The sequence below is a fragment of the Saimiri boliviensis genome, chromosome 5 (assembly GCF_048565385.1).
Source record: "Saimiri boliviensis isolate mSaiBol1 chromosome 5, mSaiBol1.pri, whole genome shotgun sequence".
Taxonomy (NCBI): Eukaryota; Metazoa; Chordata; class Mammalia; order Primates; family Cebidae; genus Saimiri; species Saimiri boliviensis.
Window position 1 is genome coordinate 40062935 of NC_133453.1, and position 20755 is coordinate 40083689.

General features: G+C 42.1%; 1 protein-coding gene and 1 non-coding gene across 4 annotated transcripts in view; both read left to right on the forward strand.

Moving 5' to 3' along the window:
• The window catches only part of PPIL3 (peptidylprolyl isomerase like 3), a 22846-nt gene extending 7232 nt beyond the window's left edge, over positions 1–15614 (forward strand). For all 3 annotated transcript variants that reach the window (XM_039470034.2, XM_039470037.2, XM_039470035.2), the window contains exons 5-7: positions 819–886; positions 8511–8629; positions 15443–15614. In XM_039470034.2, coding sequence (XP_039325968.1) covers positions 819–886; positions 8511–8629; positions 15443–15569 — 314 coding nt within the window. In that variant the 3' untranslated portion in view covers positions 15570–15614. The remainder of the gene's footprint in view (positions 1–818; positions 887–8510; positions 8630–15442) is intronic.
• Positions 148–254, forward strand: LOC120364422 (U6 spliceosomal RNA). The gene has a single exon (XR_005579684.1). It is a non-coding gene; the product is annotated as a U6 spliceosomal RNA (small nuclear RNA).
• Positions 15615–20755: the final 5141 nt, after the last annotated feature.

Sequence of the window (20755 nt, forward strand, 5' to 3'; positions counted from 1 at the left end):
TTAGTTTGCCAAGAATGATGGCCTCCAGTTGCATCCATGTCCCTGCAAAGGATGTGATCTCATTCCTTTACACAGCTACATAGTATTCCATGGTATAATTTTAAAGCAGAAATGATTAACACCTACCCCTAAAATATAAACAATATTTTGCTCACTTTGACAGCACATATACTAAAATTTGAATGATACAGGGAAGATTAGCGTGGCCCCTGCACAAAGATAAGGTGCAAATTTGTGAAGATTTTCATACTAAAAAATATATATGAACAGTATTTATAAGGAGGGTTATTCTTTTTTGTTTTTTGTAGGTCTATTTTTATCTTCATATCTGTGAAGTTAAATTTGGGGAATTAGGAAAGGCCGTATCAAATTTTGTGTGTGTGTGTGTGTGTGTGTGTGTGTGTATTTTTTTTTTTTTTGGAAACCGAGTCTTGCTCTGTTGCCCAGGCTAGAGTGCAGTGGCACAATCTCAGCTCACTGCAACCTCCGCCTCCTGTGTTCAAGCAATTCTCCTGCCTCAGCCTCCCGAGTAGTTGGGACTACAGGTGCACGCCTCCACACCCAGCTAATTTTTTTGTATTTAGTAGAAACGGAGTTTCACCATGTTGCCCAGGCTGGTCTCGAACTCCTGAGCTCAGGCAGTCCACCCACCTCAGCCTCCCAAAGTGCTAGGATTATAGGCGTGAGCCACCATGCTTGGCCAAATTTTATTTATATTTAAGCAGTTATACTATAAAGTATTTCTTAAGTTTTGGGAAATGAGCTTGTTTTCTATTTTAATTAAATACTTCTTTTGATTTTCTTGCCTTGTAATATAGGTACTGGAAGAGGAGGTAACAGTATCTGGGGCAAGAAGTTTGAGGATGAATACAGTGAATATCTTAAGGTAAATCCTCAATTCTTTAAAAATCTATGTTCTTATGACTTGCTTATTCTTGGAAACTTTGATACATGTGTTATAGTAATACAAGTTAACATAATTGCAAAATGAATACACTTTTTTATAGTTTTTGTACATCTGACAAATAATGTCAGGGAGACTTGATAAATGGTGGTCCTATCCTAACGTGTACTAGAATCTCACCACCACATGACTCTTGATATTGAGTTCATCTTTGAATCTAACCTGAAATGTTTAACTAGTAATGTGCTAAAGGGGCTTAATATCTCACCATAAAATTCAGGTTGAATGACATGAATCAGTGGCCTTTTTTGACAGCAGGGAGGAAAGACTATCAAACTTCCTGGTTGCAATGTTACCCATTATCAGTGCCCAGCTTTTATCATCTTCTGTTGGATGTTTGAACATTCCTGTATTAACTTGACTTGATACCTGTGGTAGATTGCAACTAGGTTAAAGAGAAGTGCATATAGTCTTCACCATGGTAAAAATTAGGGATTTTTAATTTTCTTTGTTATATTTTTCTGTATTTTTCAAATCTCTGTGGAGTCATTTTTTTTTCTTTTGTCTAAAATTTAAAAACTAGTGCATGTCTATTTTTAAAAATCAATTCCACTTCCTAGAGATAACTTCAGTTAATGATTTATTTTGTGGTCTTTCATACTTTGTATCTGCATAGAATCATAACTTTATGATTAGAAAAAGAGTGATAAAGTATCCTCAGTCAGACCTGGGTACAGTAATCCCAGCACTTTGAGAGGCCCAGTCAGGAGGATTGCTTGAGGCCAAAAATTTGAAACCAGCCTGGGCAACATACTGAGACCCCTATCTCTACAAAAAAAAAAAAAAAAAAAAAAAAAAATACAAATCTTAGCCTGTTGTAGTGGTGTATGCCTGTAGTCCCAGCTACTCAAAGAGTCTGAGGCAGGAGGATTGCTTGAGCCCAGGAGATCAAGGCTGTAGTGAGCCAAGATCATGCTCAGAACAAGACCTTGTCTCAAAAAAAAAGTGTACTCAATTTAATACGCAGTTTAAGTGTATTATATTTCCATTATATCAAAATATACAAAATTTCTGAAAAAAATTTATTGCAGTGTTTATCTCTGGATGATGAGACTAGGAGTAATTTCTTTTCTTTTTGTGTTTTTTTTTAAACTTTTTTTAGAGGCAGGATCTTGCTCTGTCCCCAGGCTGGAGTGCAGTGATGCAGTCTTGACTCACTGCAGTCTAAATTTTCTGGGCTCAACTGATCCTCCCACCTCAGCCTCCAGAGTAGCTGGGACGACGGGTGCATGCCACCATGCCCAGGTGATGTTTGTATTTTTTGTACAGATGGTGTCTCACTATGCTGCCCAAACTGGTTCCTTTCACTCTTCTATTATAGGGAAATATATTAGTTTTGTTACAGGAGTTGAGGCTGGGAGGTGATAAACTTTTTGAAAAGTCAACTTTTTCCTAAATGAATAACTAAACAATTGTTTAGGTATTAATTACTACATTAATGACTGCTTCCATATTCCAATTGAAAACCAGAGATTGGCTGTGACAGAATCTCCTGTGGAAGTTTTTTGTTTGTTTTTGAGACTGGGTCTCACTCTGTTGCCTAAGCTGAGTGCAGTGGTCTGATCACGGTTTACTTCAGCCTTGACCACCTGATCTCAAGCAGTTTCTCCTGCCTCAGCCTCCCAAGTAGCTGGACTACAGGAGTGCACCACCATGCCTAGCTAATTTCTGATTTTTCTTAGAGATGAAGTCTCACTCTGTTGCTCAGTCTGGTCTGAAACTCTTGGACTCAGATGATCCTCTTGTCTTGACCTCCCAAAATGTTGAGATTATAGGAGTGAGTCACTGCACTTGGCTGGAAGTTTTAAAACTATAGCAGATCACAGCCTTACCCTAAAAATAAACAGTAGGGCTGATTAGGACTTTGACTATATTTTAAGGTTCCTAGATGATTCTTCTGCAGCCAGAGTTGAAAACCATTATATATTATACACCTTATACACCAAGGTTATAGATATGTGTTGTCTGTTCATATATTCTGACCCAGGAATTCCATTCCCAAATGTTTACTAAAGAGAAACATGTAAGTATGCACCAAGAGACATGTACAGGAGTGTTCAGATGTACTGTTTGTAACAGCAAGTTTAAAAACAACTGAAATGTCCATTGATTATACAATGCATATTTTGTGTATTCAGTAGTGAAATATCGCATAGTAGTAAAAAAAAAAATTAGCTATATATACATGCACGACCTTAGAAATGTAACGGTGTTATTTGTAAAAAGTATTTCCCAGAAGACTAAAATGTTATAATACCATTATATGCAGAAAGAAAAGGAAAAATGTGTTGTTCAGGCATGTATAAATGTGTTAGGGCTAGGCGTAGTGGCTCATTCTTAAAATCCCAACATTTTAGGGGGCCAAGGTGAGAGGACCACTTGAAGCCAGGAGTTTGAGATCAGTCTGGGAAACATTGAGCCCTCGCCTCTACTAAAGTTAAAAAATTAGCCAGGTATGGTGGTGTATATCTGTAGTCCCAGCCAATCAGGAGGCTAAAGTGGGAGGATTGCTTGAGCCTAGAAGGTCAAGGCTACAGTGAGTTATGATTGTATCACTGCACTCCAACCTGGGTGACAGAGTGATACCCTGTCTCTAAAAAAAAAAAAAAAAAAAAAAAATGAAAAAATGGCTGGGCTCGGTGGCTCACACCTGTAATCCCAGCACTTTGGGAGGCTGAGGTGGGTGGATCAAAGGAATTCAAGACCAGCCTGACCAACATGGTGAAACCTCGTCTCCAAAAAAAAAAAAGAAAAAGAAAAGAAAAAAAAATGTATTAGAATATGGTTTACCGGTTACCTCTTGTAGAGGCTGAGGTAATAGATGGAGAGGAGCACATAGATATATATAATTAATTGATAACTTTTATTTTTTTTGAACTCCCATTATTATTATTATTTATTTATTTGTTTATTTTTTGAGATGAAGTTTCACTCTTGTTGCCCAGGCTGGAGTGCAATGGCACGATCTCGGCTCACCGCAACCTCCGTCTCCCAGGTTCAAGTGTTTCTCCTGCCTCAGCCTCTTAAGTAGCTGGAATTACAGGCACCCACTACCACGCCCAGCTAATTTTGTATTTTTTTAGTAAGATGGGGTTTCACCATGTTGGTCAGGCTGGTCTCAATCTCCTGACCTCAGGTGATCTACCCACCTCAGCCTCCCAAAGTATGAGATTACAGGCGTGAGTCACCACACCCGGCCAGAGCTCCCATTATTTAATGAATTGGTAAATTTTAACTCTGAAAGCTGGGAAATATGTTAATGGATGCTTATTTTATTAACTTTTTTTTTATTAACTATATTTTTGTGTAGGTATTAAATGTTGTATATGTATTAAATATTACATTGTATATGTATTAAATATCACATTGTGTATATATTTGATATATATCAAACGTAATATTATATTTGATTGGTAAACACATTTTAGAGAGACAGGCATTAGTATTTTAATATAGCTGCATCTCGGTGGGGTGCAGTGACTCATGCCTGTAATCCCAGCACTTTGGGAGGCTGAGGCAGGTGAATCACCTGAGGTTGGGAGTGTGAGACCAGCCTGTCCAACATTGTGAAACCCCATCTTTACTAAAATTACTAAAATTAGCCAGGTATGGTAGCAGGCACCTGTAATCCCAGTTACTCAGGAGGCTGAAGCAGGAGAATCACTTGAACCCAAGAGGCAGAGGATGTAGTGAGCAAAGATCACAGCATTGTACTCCAGCCTGGGCAACAAGAGCAAAGCTCAGTCTCAGAAAAAAAACACAGAGCTGCATCTCTATAGCTTGTTAGTGTCACCTAATGAATAGCTAAAGCTAGGTTGTAGTGAGCAAAGATCACAGCACTGTACTTCAGCCTGGGCAACAAGAGCAAAGCTCAGTTTCAGAAAAAAAACAGAGCTGCGCCGGGCGCGGTGGCTCAAGCCTGTAATCCCAGCACTTTGGGAGGCCGAGGCGGGTGGATCACAAGGTCGAGAGATCGAGACCATCCTGGTCAACATGGTGAAACCCCGTCTCTACTAAAAATACAAAAAATTAGCTGGGCATGGTGGCTCGTGCCTGTAATCCCAGCTACTCAGGAGGCTGAGGCAGGAGAATTCCCTGAACCCAGGAGGCGGAGGTTGCCGTGAGCCGAGATCGCGCCATTGCACTCCAGCCTGGGTAACAAGAGCAAAAAAAACTCCGTCTCAAAAAAAAAAAAAAAAAAAAAAAAAATTTAGCCGGGCGCGGTGGCTCAAGCCTGTAATCCCAGCACTTTGGGAGGCCGAGGCGGGTGGATCACAAGGTCAAGAGATCGAGACCAGCCTGGTCAACATGGTGAAACCCCGTCTCTACTAAAAATACAAAAAATTAGCTGGGCATGGTGGCGTGTGCCTGTAATCCAAGCTACTCAGGAGGCTGAGGCAGGAGAATTGCCTGAACCCAGGAGGCGGAGGTTGCGGTGAGCCGAGATCGTGCCATTGCACTCCAGCCTGGGTTAACAAGAGCGAAACTCCGTCTCAAAAAAAAAAAAAAAAAAACAGAGCTGCATCTCTATAGCTTGTTAGTGTCACCTAATGAATAGCTAAAGCTAGAGTAATTGGTGGAGTTATTTGTAGTGTGTTACCGGCACCTCCTTGTAACATAGTTCACAGTTATATCTTCATTCTTGTCAGTAAAGTCCTTTTAATTTTATACACAGTCTCTTGTAAACAAATATTATCATAATAGAGATAGGTGAGACCTTTCTTAGATCATTCAGTCCTGGGGTTATAAACTAACTGCCCATGAGTGGGCAGTTGCATTATCCATAGCCGTTAGTTAAAAGAAAAAATGTTTAATGCCATTAGTCAAGAGAGAGCCTTTATGGCTCAAACACTCATGGATCTCATTTTGCCAGACTTCATTTCTCTTTAATGTTTACACTCTGCCCAATTCTCAGTTTATCTGCTTGACCCTTGTGAGCATCTAAATTGTAAATAGACCCTTGAACTAGTCCAACCTCCCTTGTTTTACAGATAAAGAAAGTAGTGAGAGTCCATTGTGTGTGAGACGAGATTGTGGGCATTTTGGTTTTGTTGTCTTCGTGACTGTTTCATTCCAGCACATTATTCCTTAATATAAATGTAAGGATTAATTTTATTATTTGTTGGCATTGAAAAAAGTGTCTGTGGCTATATTTCTTCAAAGTGAAAATGAAATGAATTGAGAAATATGATTTGATATATTAACTTTTTACATACAAGTTTTCAAGGATAAAGAAAAGGTAGAAACTGAACGTTTAGGACAGGCACAGTGGCTCATGCCTGTAATCCCAGCACTTTGGAGACTAAGGTGGGTGGATCATTTGAGGTCAGGAGTTTGAGATTAGCCTGACCAACAGGGTGAAACCCAGTCTCTATTAAAAGTACAAAAAGATTAGCCAGGCATGGTGGTGCATGCCTGTAGTCCCAGCTACTTGGGAGGCTGAGGCAGGAGAATCACTTGAACCCAGGAGGTAAAGGTTGCAGTGAGCTTAGATCGCACCACTGCATTCCAGGCTGGGTGACAGAATGAGACTCTGTCTCAAAAAAAAAAAAAAAAAAAAAAAAAAGAGCCGGGCATTGTAGCTCAAACCTGTAATCCCAGCTCTTAGGGAGGCAGAGGCGGGAGGATAGCTTGAGCCCAGGAGTTCGAGACCTGCCTGGGCAATATAGTGAGACCCCATTCTCCACTAAAAGGAAAAAAACAAAAAGACAAAGAAAAAAAAAAAAAAGAAAGAAACTGAACATTTAGATTAGCCCTAATAGAGAGAAGTTGGTTAAATGTTTTCTTGCTCCCTTAAATATTGTGAAGGTAATGAGTGAATGTCTTGGCTAGGTGTAGTGATACACAGCTGTAATCCCAATGCTCTGGAGGCCAAGGCAGGAAGATCACCAGAGCCCAGGAGTTAGAGACCCATCTGAGCAACATAGTGAGACCCCCCGTCTCAAAATACTTCTAAAAAAGAAAGCAAAGGTGTGCCTGTCTTGTTTCAATCCTATATTTGGGATGGTTATATAAAAGGCTGGGCGCGGTGGCTCACGCCTATAATCCCAGCACTTTGGGAGGCCGAGGCGGGTGGATCACGAGGTCAAGAGATCGAGACCATCCTGGTCAACATGGTGAAACCCCGTCTCTACTAAAAATACAAAAAATTAGCTGGGCATGGTGGCGCGTGCCTGTAATCCCAGCTACTCAGGAGGCTGAGTCAGGAGAATTGCCTGAACCCAGGAGGTGGAGGTTGCGGTGAGCCGAGATCGCGCCATTGCACTCCAGCCTGGGTAACAAGAGCGAAACTCTGTCTCAAAAAAAAATAAAATAAAATAAAATAAAAAAATAAAAAAAAATAAAAAATAAATAAATAAAAATAAATAAATACATTTAGTTTAAAAAAAAAAAAAAAAAAAAAAAAGAAAAGGTAGAAACTGAACGTTTAGGACAGGCACAGTGGCTCATGCCTGTAATCCCAGCACTTTGGAGACTAAGGTGGGTGGATCATTTGAGGTCAGGAGTTTGAGATTAGCCTGACCAACAGGGTGAAACCCAGTCTCTATTAAAAGTACAAAAAGATTAGCCAGGCATGGTGGTGCATGCCTGTAGTCCCAGCTACTTGGGAGGCTGAGGCAGGAGAATCACTTGAACCCAGGAGGTAAAGGTTGCAGTGAGCTTAGATCGCACCACTGCATTCCAGGCTGGGTGACAGAATGAGACTCTGTCTCAAAAAAAAAAAAAAAAAAAAAAAAAAAGAGCCGGGCATTGTAGCTCAAACCTGTAATCCCAGCTCTTAGGGAGGCAGAGGCGGGAGGATAGCTTGAGCCCAGGAGTTCGAGACCTGCCTGGGCAATATAGTGAGACCCCATTCTCCACTAAAAGGAAAAAAACAAAAAGACAAAGAAAAAAAAAAAAAAGAAAGAAACTGAACATTTAGATTAGCCCTAATAGAGAGAAGTTGGTTAAATGTTTTCTTGCTCCCTTAAATATTGTGAAGGTAATGAGTGAATGTCTTGGCTAGGTGTAGTGATACACAGCTGTAATCCCAATGCTCTGGAGGCCAAGGCAGGAAGATCACCAGAGCCCAGGAGTTAGAGACCCATCTGAGCAACATAGTGAGACCCCCCGTCTCAAAATACTTCTAAAAAAGAAAGCAAAGGTGTGCCTGTCTTGTTTCAATCCTATATTTGGGATGGTTATATAAAAGGCTGGGCGCGGTGGCTCACGCCTATAATCCCAGCACTTTGGGAGGCTGAGGCAGGCAGATCACAAGGTGAGGAATTTGAGACCAGCATGGCCAACATGGTGAAACTCCATCTCTACTAAAAAATATATTTAAAAAAATTAGTTGGGCATGATGATACACACCATTTGTCCTAGCTACTTGGGAGGCTGAGGCAGGAGAATCAGTGGAACCCAGAATGTGGAGGTTGCAGTGAGCCAAGCCGAGATTATGCTGCTGTACTCCAGCCTGGGTGACAGAGTGAGACTTAATCTCAAAAACAAACAAACAAACAAACAAAACACAGTTAAATTAATACTTTGGTGTGTCTTTTTTCAGCACAGTGTTAGAGGTGTTGTATCTATGGCTAATAATGGCCCAAACACTAATGGATCTCAATTCTTCATCACCTATGGCAAACAGCCACATTTGGACATGAAATACACCGTATTTGGGAAGTGAGTATTCTGGTTATGGTTTTCTTTTGGCATTTCAATGCAAGTGGTGCATGTGCTCGGCTGTAATAGTAGCATAACTAATATTGAAAAGAGTGACACTAGGTGTGGTGCCTCACACCTGTAATCCCAGCACTTTGGGAAGCCAAGGTGGGTGGATCATCTGAGGTCAAGAGTTCTACACCAGCCTGGCCAACGTGGTGGAACGCTGTCTTTACTGAAAATATTTTTAAAAAATTAGCCAGGTATGGTGGCACACACCTGTAGTCCCAGCTACTTGGGAGTGTGAGGCAGGAGAATTGCTTGAACCTGGGAGGCGGAGGTTGCAGTGAGCCGTTGTACTCCAGCCTGGCAACAGAGCAAGACCCCATCTCAAAAAAAGACTCTGCCTCAAAAAAAAAAAAAAAAAAAGAAAAGAGTGGTGTGAGAGCTAAATGTACCTGGAGTTTAAGTCTACCACTTAGCAACCCTATGACCCTGGGAAAATTATAATTTCCCTGAGCCTTATTTTCCTTATTTTGTAGAACAGAGGCCAGTAATTTTTAAAATATTATTATGCAAATTAACATAGTTTATCAATTTTTTTTTTCCCCAGAGATGGGATCTTGCTATGCTGCCTAGGTTGGAGTTCAGTGGCTATTCACAGGCATGATCCCACTACTGATCAGCACAGGAGTTTTGACCTGCTCCATTTCTGACCTGGGCTAGTTCACCCCTCCTTAGGCAACCTGGTGGTCCTCCGCTCCCAGGAGGTCACCATATTGATGCCAGATTTAGTGTGGACACCCGATTGGCATAGGACACTATAGCCCAGAACTCCTGGGCTCAAGCGATCCTCCCACCTCAGCTTCCTGAGTAGCCGGGACTACAGGCATGTGCCACTGTGCCTGGCCTTTGTTTTTTTGAGACACAAGGCTTTGTTGCCAGGCTGGAGTGCAGTAGTGCAATCACAGCTCGCTGCAGCCTCAACCTCTCAGGCTCAAGTGATCCTCCCACCTCAACCTCCTGAGTAACTGGAACCATGTGCACCATCATGGGCAACTAATTAAAAAAAAAAAACACTTTTTTTTGTAGAGACAGGGTCTCACTTTGTTGCCCAGGCTGATCTGTTTTCATTAATAATAGCATTTCACAGCAACTAACAGATCTGAAAAATAGTGGCTTAAACAAGATAGACTGGCATGGTGGTTCCATTATGTTACCAGTGTTCTGGGCACTTCTGTTATATTGGCAGCACAGCTCTTGTCAAAACTGCTGTGTATCTGGCAGTAAGGAGGAGGAAAGACAAAAGGTATTTGCCAGCTGACTCAGCTTTTTTTTTTTTTTTTTTTTTTTTTTTTTTTTTTTTTTTTAAGAGACAGGGTTTCTCCACGTTGGTCAGGTTGGTCTCAAACTCCCAACCTCAGGTGATCCGCCTGCCTCGGCCTCCCAAAGTGCTGGAATTACAGGCATGAGCCACGGTGTACAGCCCAGCTTTTTTAATTAACAGAACTTTCCCAGGCCTGTAATCCCAGTGCTTTGGGAGGCTGAGATAGGAGGATCACTTGAAACCAGGAGTACAAAACAGACCAGCCTGTACAACATAGCAAGAACCCATCTCTACAAAAAAAATTTAAAAATTAGCCAGGTGTGGTGACACACACCTGTAATCCCAGCTACTCAGGAGGCTGAGGTGAGAGAATCACTTGATCCCAGAAGTTCAAGGCTGCATGAGCTGTGATCACACCACTGTACTCCAGCCTGGGCAACAGAATGATAATGATACCCTATCTCTAAATAAATAAATAAATAAATAAATAAATAAATCCAGACCTGGTATCTCATGCCATAATCCCAGCACTCTGGGAGGCCAAGAAGGGCAGATCACAAGGTCAGGAGATCAAGACCATCCCGGCCAACATGGTGAAACTCCAGCTCTACTAGAAATAGATAAATTAGCTGGGTGTGGTGGCACGTGCCTGTAATCCCACCTACTTGGGAGGCTGAGGCAGGAAAATGGCTTGAACCCGGGAGGTGACTGCAGTGAGCTGAGATCACACCGCTGAACTCCAGCCTAACAGACAGAGGGGAGACCATGTCTCAAACAACAACAAAAACAACTTTCCCAAAGGACCCAGAACTTGGTAATGTGACCACTTTTTACCTACAGGGTAAAAAGGTACTCCTGGAAGGTAGAAATGTATTTCAGCCAGACACATTGCCACCCTTACTAAAATTAGATTTCTCTGAGTAAGAAGAATGGCTCTTAGGAAGGTGTTTGGCAGTTTATGCCAGGGTATTTGTTAAAAGTACTCTATCTGGGAGTTGCTTTTGTAAATCAGTGAGAAGTAAATTTGTTTATTCAACAAATAATTACCATGCTTAATAAACTGAGGCAGAATTCTAGAGTTCATTCTATTTAATAGTTTGGATGCCAAGTTAGGTTAATTAAAAATACAGGACTCCCGGCCTAGGCAACATAGTGAAACCCTGTCTTAAAAATTAGACAGGTGTGGTGGCTCATGCCTATGGTCCCAGCTACTTGGGAGGCTGAAGTTGGAAGATTGCTTGAGCTCAGGGGGTCAAAGCTGCTGAGTTTGATTGCACTACTGGACTCTATAGCCAGGATGACAGAGCAAGACTCTATTTCAAAAAAAAAAAAAGAGGACTCTACATCTTTTCATTTTCATTCCATATACATGTGTCTAATTTACACATTATAATGATTAAGGAAAAAAGAAATATTACAACATCTAGTAGTTTTTTGTGTGTTTATAAATAACCCAGTTTCCCTTTTATTTTCTCCTCTAACCCATCATTCAAAATTATTGTTCAATTATTACAAGACTTATTTTACTGGATTTGTGACAAAACTATAGAGTTTAGAACAAAGATTAACCCTAGGTTTATTAATTCCTTACAGTTGTGTGTTGTATACATATGCATGCACATTTTTCTGGGAAAATGGTCCAGTAGCTTTCCTCTAGTTCTCCAAGGGGTCCGTGTCCAGACACTTGACACTACTTAAACTGCCTGAGTTCTTCCTGCCAGGTTTTTTTTTTTAACTTTTTACCTGAGACCTATGTTTTCTATATTATCTGTTTCTCTTACTGATCCAGAAGGTGGGGCAGCCTTTAAGACTTACAATTTAAAGACTTAAATGTCTACATTTAGGGGTAAAATCAAAATGTTTTGGTCGAAGTACCCTTTTTGTGAAAATGCAAAATAAAATTCAAATCTGTTAATTTTTTAAAGTACATACCACTGCTTGAGAATCCCTAATCTGAAAATTCAAAATTAGTAACTTACTAAGCACTGACAGGATACCACAAGTAGAATATTCCACATCTGACCTCATGTAACAGGTTGCAGTCAAAATGCAGTCAGATGGCCAAGTGCGGTGGCTCACGCCTTTAATCTCAGCACTTTGGGAGGCCGAGGGGGTGGATTGCTTGAGGTCAGGAGTTCAAGACCAGCCTGGCCAACATGGTGAAACCTGTCTCTACTAAAAATATTAAAAAAATTAGCCGGGCATGGTGCAGCTACTTGGGAGGCAGGAGAATCACTTGAACCTGGGAGGCAGACGTTGCAGTGAGCCAAGATTGCACCATTGCACTCCAGCCTGACAGAGCGAGACTCTGCCTCAAAAAAAAAAAAAAAAAAAAAAAAAAAAAAAAAAAAAATCCCAAATGCAGTCAGACCTTTGTTTCATACACAAATTTTTAAAAAATATTGTATAAAATTACCTTCAGCCTATGCATATAAGATATATATGAAATATAAGTGAATTTTGTGTATAAATTTGGGTCCTATCCCTAAGATATATAATTAGGTTTATGTAGATATTTTCAAACGTGAAAATATTCAAAATCCAAAATAAATCTGGTCCCAATAAGGGCTATTCAACCTATATAAATATTGGGAATTGATTTGAATTATACTTGGAGTTATAATCTAGAAAGCCACTCTTAGCAAATGTTTTAGACTGAAATTTCCAAAACTTGTATTTGAAGAATAGCTCTCAAGATATTTTTTCTTGGTGGTAATATGACGTGGGCTTGCTGAAGGCTGAGTTAACTGTCAGCCTTCTCTTTTCCTATTTTATTACTTCTTGTTTTCCAAAAACAAAAAGTAGAAATACTAAAATTAGGCCGGGCGCGGTGGCTCAAGCCTGTAATCCCAGCACTTTGGGAGGCCGAGGCGGGTGGATCACAAGGTCAAGAGATCGAGACCATCCTGGTCAACATGGTGAAACCCTGTCTCTACTAAAAATACGAAAAAAATAGCTGGGCGTGTTGGCGCGTGCCTGTAATCCCAGCTACTCAGGAGGCTGAGGCAGGAGAATTGCCTGAACCCAGGAGGCGGAGGTTGCGGTGAGCCGAGATCGCGCCATTGCACTCCAGCCTGGGTAACGAGCGAAACTCCGTCTCAAAAAAAAAGAAATACTAAAATTAGGCCAGGCGCGGTGGCTCATGCCTAATAACGCCAGCACTTTGGGAGCTGAGGTGGGCAAATGATTTGAGGTCAGGAGTTTGAGACCAGCCTGGCCAACATGGTGAAATCCCTTCTCTACTAAAAATATAAAAATTAGCTGGCTCTGATGGCATATGCCTGTAGTCCCAGCTGCTTGGGAGGCTGAAGCAGAATTTTGTGAACCTGAAGGCAGAGGCTGCAGTGAGTTGAGATCGTGGAATCTCCAGCCTGGGCAATGAGAGTGAGACTCCATCTCAAAAAAAAGAAAGAAAGAAAGACCATAATTAAACAATTAAGTAGAAAGTATAGTGGTCACCTACTTCAGGACTCTCATTGTGGGGCAATATTGCTAATCATGTAATTACATACTTTTTTGTTTATTTGTTTTGTTTTGAGATGGAGTCTTGTTCTGTCATCAGGCTAGAGTGCAGTGATACAATCTCGGCTCACTGCAACCTCCACTTCCTGGATTCAAGCGATTCCCCTGCCTTAGCCTCCTAAGTAGCTGGAACTACAGGTGTGTGCCACCACCCCCAGCTAGTTTTTGTATTTTAATAGAGATGGGGTTTCACCATGTTGGCTAGGATGATCTCGATCTCCTGACCTCATGAGCCACTGCCCTCAGTCAGTGCCATCTACTACTTTCTCCAGGTATTTCCTATAGCAAAAAATCCTGATGACTAGTGTGTTGTAATAAAAAATACATATTTAGACTTCATTCTTGGTTTCTAGCATAGTTCCTTTTTTTTCTAAAACATTATTTTGTTACACATTAATGATACTATATTGTTATGTATATAAGTCATAAAGTAATTGGAATATTTAGAGGAGCAAAATCAAGAAAACTCCAGCAATCCTATCACCCAGTGTCTAGCATAGTCCTTTTTTTTTTTTTTTTTTTTTTTTTTTTTTTTTTTGAGACAGAGTCTTGCTCTATTGCCAGGCTGGAGTGCAGTGGCGTGATCCCAACTCACTGCAACTTCTGTTTTCGGCTTTCAAGCAATTCTCCTGCCTCAGCCTCCTGAGTAGCTGGGACAACAGGCACACACTACCACACCCGGCTAACTTTTTTGTACTTTTAGTAAAGATGAGGTTTCTCTACCATGTTGGCCAGGGTGGTCTTGATCTCTTGAGCTCGTGATCCACCCACCTCGGCCTCCCAAAGTGTTGGGATTACAGGCGTGAGCCACCACGCCCGCCTAGCATAGTTCTTTTGAAAAACCTTGCAATTTCCTGAGTGACAGAAATGAAAGGAATATTTTGTTGTTTGTAGCAAGCTCCATTCAACCATACCTGAGTTTATGCTAATGAGGTGAATCTTGGTGGGGCCTCTAGATAGCTTCAGAATGGGAGGTGGGGCTGGTCACTAGAGGAATCGGCCATGTATTTTTAGAGGACTGGAACATTCACTGACCTCCTACTCTTGACCTCTGGGAAGGAGAGAAGGGCCGGAGATTTTGTTCCAGTCACCAGTGGCCAGTGATTTAATTAATCATGCCTACCTAATGTGCTCTCCATAAAAACCCTGAAGGGTTTGAGAGCTTGCAGGTGGGTGAACGAACACATGTAGATACTGAGAGGGTAACACACCCCAAGAAAGCATGGAAGTGCTATGCCCCTTCTCAAACTTTGCCCTATGCATCTTTTCCATTTGGTTGTTCCTGAGTTGTAACCTTTATAAAAGCCCATAATAATAAAGTGCTTTCCTAAGTTCTGTGAGCCACTTTAGAAAATTATTGAACAGAGCTAGGGGGCATGAAAAATCCCAGATTGTATCTGGTTGGTCAAATCACAACCGGGACTTCAACTGGCATCCAAAGTAGTAGGGGCAGCCTTGTGGGACTTGTAGTTAGTGTCAGAATTAAATTGTCGGCCAGGTGTGGTGGCATGCACTTGTAGTCCCAGTGAGACCCTGTCTTAAAAATAATAATAAAATTTTGAAAAGATAATTAAGTTGTCAGACACCCAGATAATTGGAGAATTAGGAAAACCTACCCATTTGGTGTTGGAAGTGTGAAAGTGTAGAAAAACAGTTTGTTTTCCCCTTTAGCTGGTTATATTAGTCCCATTTATAGCTGTTCTGTGTCACATTCTGTATGAATGAGTGGAATATAATTTAAGTGGAACTTTGGTGGAAGTATTCCTACCCTTTGTATTGTTGACTAAGAGCATAAAAATAAATTTTTATTTCTGAATTTTGATCCATATTTATGACGGTAAATCAAGTGAATATTTTATTGTACATTCAGCTAGAGAATTCAGAGATTTCTAAGACTTATTTTTTTAAGAGGACTGTAATTTTCATAGGTATGGATATTATGTTTCAATGTAAGGAATTCATATGTTACATTGTTTCTCTTTCAGGGTAATAGATGGTCTGGAAACTCTAGATGAGTTGGAGAAGTTGCCAGTAAATGAGAAGACATATCGACCTCTTAATGATGTACACATTAAGGACATAACTATTCATGCCAACCCATTTGCTCAGTAGCTGTAATAGACCTGGACACGTAACTTGACAAACTGTTGGAACACACTTATTGTGGTTTACCTGGTTTTAATTATGTCGGAGATTGCATCATTCTTCTGCTTGTTCACAACTATGATCTATGAAATGGTGGTACCAACGGGCTCCCAACAGCTTTTATCCCCATTCTTAGAGAATATTCTTAACTATGATTATCCAAAATATTTTAGTTTTAATACAGAAAATATATTGTTTAATTTTTGTTACATATATTCATTTTTAAATGCTGAGCCTTAAGTGCAGGCATTTTTGAACAGCCTGATACATAGCATAGTTCTTTTGAAAAACCTTGCAATTTCCTGAGTGACAGGAGTGAAAGGAATATTTTGTTGTTCATAACAAGCTCCTTTCCATGATACCTGAGTTTACGCTAATGAGGTGAACCTTGCTGGGGCCTCTAGATAGCTTCAGAATGGGAGGTGGGGACTGGTTGCTAGAGGAATCAGCCACGTATTTTTAGAGGACTGGAACATTCACTGAACTTCTCACTGACCTCCTATTCTTGACCTCTGGGAAGGAGAGAAGGGCCGAAGATTTTGTTTCTAATGATCCTGTCACCTAGATAGTTAACATAGTACATAAAAGGAAGTTTTTCAGCCTTTGCCCCCATCCCTTCCTCCTCCTTTTTGGAGTCCCCAGTGTCCACTGTTCCCATCTTTTTGTCCATGTGAACCCAAGATTTAGCTCCCATTTATTTTAACTGAATGCAGCCTGGGCTGCACACCACTTGCAAAGTCAATAACGGGGAGATGCAGTGAAAGGAAGGTGGCTTTATTCCAGAGCTAGCAGTGGGGAAATGGCCAAAGCTACTCCCTTAAAACATCATTTCAAACTTTAGGCTGGGGAGAGGGGCTTAAAAAGGGAACTTAAAATGGTAGGCATGCGGGAGTGGTGTAGGGTTTCAGGTTTCCGTGGCTTGCTCTGGTGGCTGTCCTTGAGTTGTGTTCACCTGGAGTGGGGGCTGGCACCATCTCAACAATGGCTGGATTGTTGACTAACCACCTTAAGGTAATCTCTGGAATTTTGCAGCTGGGTCTCCAAGGCTGGTCTCTCTCACAATTAACCCTTGATGGGCCAGGTGCAGTGGTTCACACCTATAATCCCAGCATTTTGGGAGGCCAAGGTGGGAGGATCACCTGAGTCCAGGAGTTTGAACCAAGCCTGGGCAACATAGTGAGACCTTGTCTCTACTAAAAATAGGAAAAAGAAAAAAAAAAGCTAGGTGTGGTAGCACACACCTGTAGCCCCAGCTACTTAGAAGGCTGAGATGGGAGGATTGCTTAAGCCAGGGAAGTAGAGGCTACAGTGATCCATGGTCATGCCACTGGACTCCAGCCTGGGCAACAGAGTGAAGACCCTGTAGATAAGTGCGTATAGTGTAAGTTTAACAGGCATACAGTTAGATAAATGTGCATAGTGTAAGGGAGTGTGAGGTGGGAAAGGGAGGGAATCAGGGTTTTAACAAGATTACATCCTGAAATTAAGAATAAAAAGGCCGGGCGCGGTGGCTCAAGCCTGTAATCCCAGCACTTTGGGAGGCCGAGGTGGGCGGATCACGAGGTCAAGAGATCGAGACCATCCTGGTCAATATGGTGAAACCCCGTCTCTACTGAAAATACAAAAAATTAGCTGGGCATGGTGGCACATGCCTGTAATCCGAGCTACTCAGGAGGCTGAGGCAGGAGAATTGCCTGAACCCAGGAGGCGGAGGTTGCGGTGAGCTGAGATCGCGCCATTGCACTCCAGCCTGGGTAACAAGGTAACAAGAGCGAAACTCCGTCTCCAAAAAAAAAAAAAAGAATAAAAAAAAAATTTAAAATGTATTTCAAGGCTAGGATACTTGGTTACAAGTGAGAACATAAGGCATATCTTTGAAAATATTGAAGAGTAGAGCTTTACAGAAGATCCATTTGAGAAATGCAATGGCCGGGTGTGGCGGCTCACGCCTGTAATCCTAGCACTTTGGGAGGCGGTTTCACCGTGATGGCCAGGCTGGTCTTGAATTCCTGACCTCAGGTGAGGTAGGTGGATCACCTGAGGTCAGGAATTCAAGACCAGCCTGGCCATCACGGTGAAACCCCATCTTTAAAAAAAAAAAAAAAAAAAAAAAAAAAAGAAGGCCGGGCGCGGTGGCTCAAGCCTGTAATCCCAGCACTTTGGGAGGCCGAGGCGGGTGGATCACGAGGTCGAGAGATCGAGACCATCCTGGTCAACATGGTGAAACCCCGTCTCTACTAAAAACACAAAAGTTAGCTGGGCATGGTGGCACATGCCTGTAATCCCAGCTACTCAGGAGGCTGAGGCAGGAGAATTGCCTGAACCCAGGAGGCGGAGGTTGCGGTGAGCCGAGATCGCGCCATTGCACTCCAGCCTGGGTAACAAGGGCGAAACTCCGTCTCAAAAAAAAAAAAAAAAAAAAAAAAAAAGAAAGGAAAGAAAAGAAAAATGCAATGAATTAGTTAAAGGCAGTGGTTGTGGAGTCCCGGTCTGTGTTCGAATCACAGCTGTGCCCCTTACTGTTAACTTTAGGCAAGTTAACATCTCCAAGCTTTAGTATTTTCATCCATAAATAATACATCATAAGACAATTGTGAGAGTGAAATGAAATGTGTGTAAAGCTGGCATGTATGTAGTAAGTAGATGGAAGCCACTCTCCTAACATTCATGTCCACCACAGGGCTCTCACCTCATCAAGCCATTTATTGGGCTCTGCCATTAATTTCATCAAGACTATATTCTGCTCACTGCCTAGATCAAAGTGGTTGGATTGGTGTGGCATCAGTTTTTGGTTTGTCTCATGTCTTCCATGGCTGATCTAATTAATGTTTTGATTCTTTCTTGACTAGTTCAGAGTTAGCTTATAGCTATTCTCTTGTTACCGTTTATGCTTTCCACTAAACTGAGGTGCTTTTACTAGCAGAGAATCTGTATCTGTACAGGTCTGCAGCAACCTCAATTCTTGCCTCCTCAGAAGAAATAATTCGACTAAGGGGCACAAGGCAGGAGAGACTGAGTCCTGTTTTAAAGCAAGAGTGAAAGTTTGTTAAAAAGCTTTAGAGGGGGCCGGGCACGGTGGCTCATGCCTGTAATCCCAGCACTTTGGGAGGCCGAGGTGGGTGGATTACGAGGTCAAAAGATCAAGACCATCCTGGTCAACATAGTGAAACCCCGTCTCTACTAAAAATACAAAAAATTAGCTGGGCATGGTGGTGCGTGCCTGTAATCCCAGCTACTCAGGAGGCTGAGGCAGGAGAATTGCCTGAACCCGGGAGGCAGAGGTTGCGGTGAGCTGAGACCACGCCATTACACTCCAGCCTGGGTAACAAGAGCAAAACTCCAGCTCTAAAAAAACAAAAGCTTTAGAGGAGGAATGCAAGGACGGAAAGTACACACTTGGAAGAGGACTAACTGGGCGACTTGAAAGACAAGTGTGTGGCTTGAGCTTTTGACTTGGGTTTTTATACATTGGAATGTATAAAGAAGTAATGGAGCCCTGAGATACTTCTCCCCACTCGCACTCCTGATATCTTATTGGGAAGCTGCTGATCATCAGTTTCAGTTGTTTTCCATTAGGAGACTGATTTTTCCCTGGTGCCAGCTGTTACCAATTATTACTTTAGCAAGACAGTTATAACCACCTGACCATCTCACCTGATGGTTTCGCAACATTCCTAGTATGTGTTTGCGGGGAGCCATCTCCTGGCCTGCTCATACCTGACTAGCTAGCTACCTACTGTAACAGTGCCAGTTATACTAATGACTTTACATTGTGTTTCATCTTTTAAATTTAATCACTTAGGTTTCTAGAAGTAGTATTAAGGCCTTTCTTTGGCCAGACCTTGTTTTGCCACTTTTTATTTATTTATTTATTTTTTGAGATGGAGTCTCACTCTGTAGTCCAGGTTGGAGTGCAGTGGCGTGATCTTGGCTCACTGCAACCTCTGCCTCCCAGGTCCCAGTTCAAGCAATTCTTCGGCCTCAGCTCCAGAGTAGCTGGGATCTACAGGCACACACCACCATGCCCAGCTAATTTTTTTGTATTTTTAGTACAGACAAGGTTTCACCATGTTGGCCAGGCTGATCTTGAACTCCTGACCTTGTGATCCACCTGCCTTGGCCTCCCAAAATGCTGGGATTACAGGTGTGAGGCACTTTTCTGGCCTTGCCACTTCTTATACCTTGTACGTTTCTTCCCCAAACATGTCATTTAAAGTTTTGTGGTTACTTTTAAGTAACATGACTGTTAGGATGTTTTGTACTTAGTGATATTCCTCCAAGTTTTATTCTAAACTCTGCCACTTTTTTTTTTTTTTTTTTTTTTTTTTTGAGATAGTTTTGCTCTTGTCACCCAGGCTAGAGTGCAATGGCACAATTTTGGCTCATTGCAACCTCTGCCTCCCGGGTTCAAGTGATTCTCCTGCCTCCGCCTCCCGAGTAGCTGGGATTACAGGGGCCAGCCACCACACCTGGCTAATTTTTGTATTTTTAGTAGAGATGGGGTTTCATCGTGTTGGCCAGGCTTGGTCTCGAATTCCTGACCTCGTGATCCACCTGCCTCAGCCTCCCGAAGTGCTGGGATTACAGGCATCAGCCACTGCGCCTGGCCAACTCTGCCACTTTAAATTAATGGTGCCAATATGGTGATTTTTTGGTTTTGGGAGTGTTAGTCCAAACTGCAGCATTTTGTAACCCCCTGACCGCCCCCCCCCCGCCCCATTTTTGCAGACCTTGGTCAAAGTGAAACATTCCACGGGGGTTCGGGCTGTGAGAAACAGCCTGCCCAACCACCTGACCACAAAACGGACAAAGGCCCAACTAAAGAAACAACCCAATCATATTCTGCTGGAAGAAAGCGCAAAGAACACCACATTCCTGCGGGGGCATGGCGGCTCACGCCTGTAATTCCAACACTTTGGGAGGCGAGGCTGGTGGATCACCTGAGGTCAGGAGTTCCAGACCAGTATGGTCAACATGGCGAAACTCCTCTGTCTCTACTAAAGGTACAAAAATTAGCCGGGCGTGGTGGCGCCTGCCTGCAGTGCCAGCTACCAGGGAAGCTGAGGCAGGAAAATGACTTGAACTCAGGAAGCAGAAGTTGCAGTGAGCCCAAATCGTGCCACTGCATTCCAACCTGGGTGACAGCAAGACTC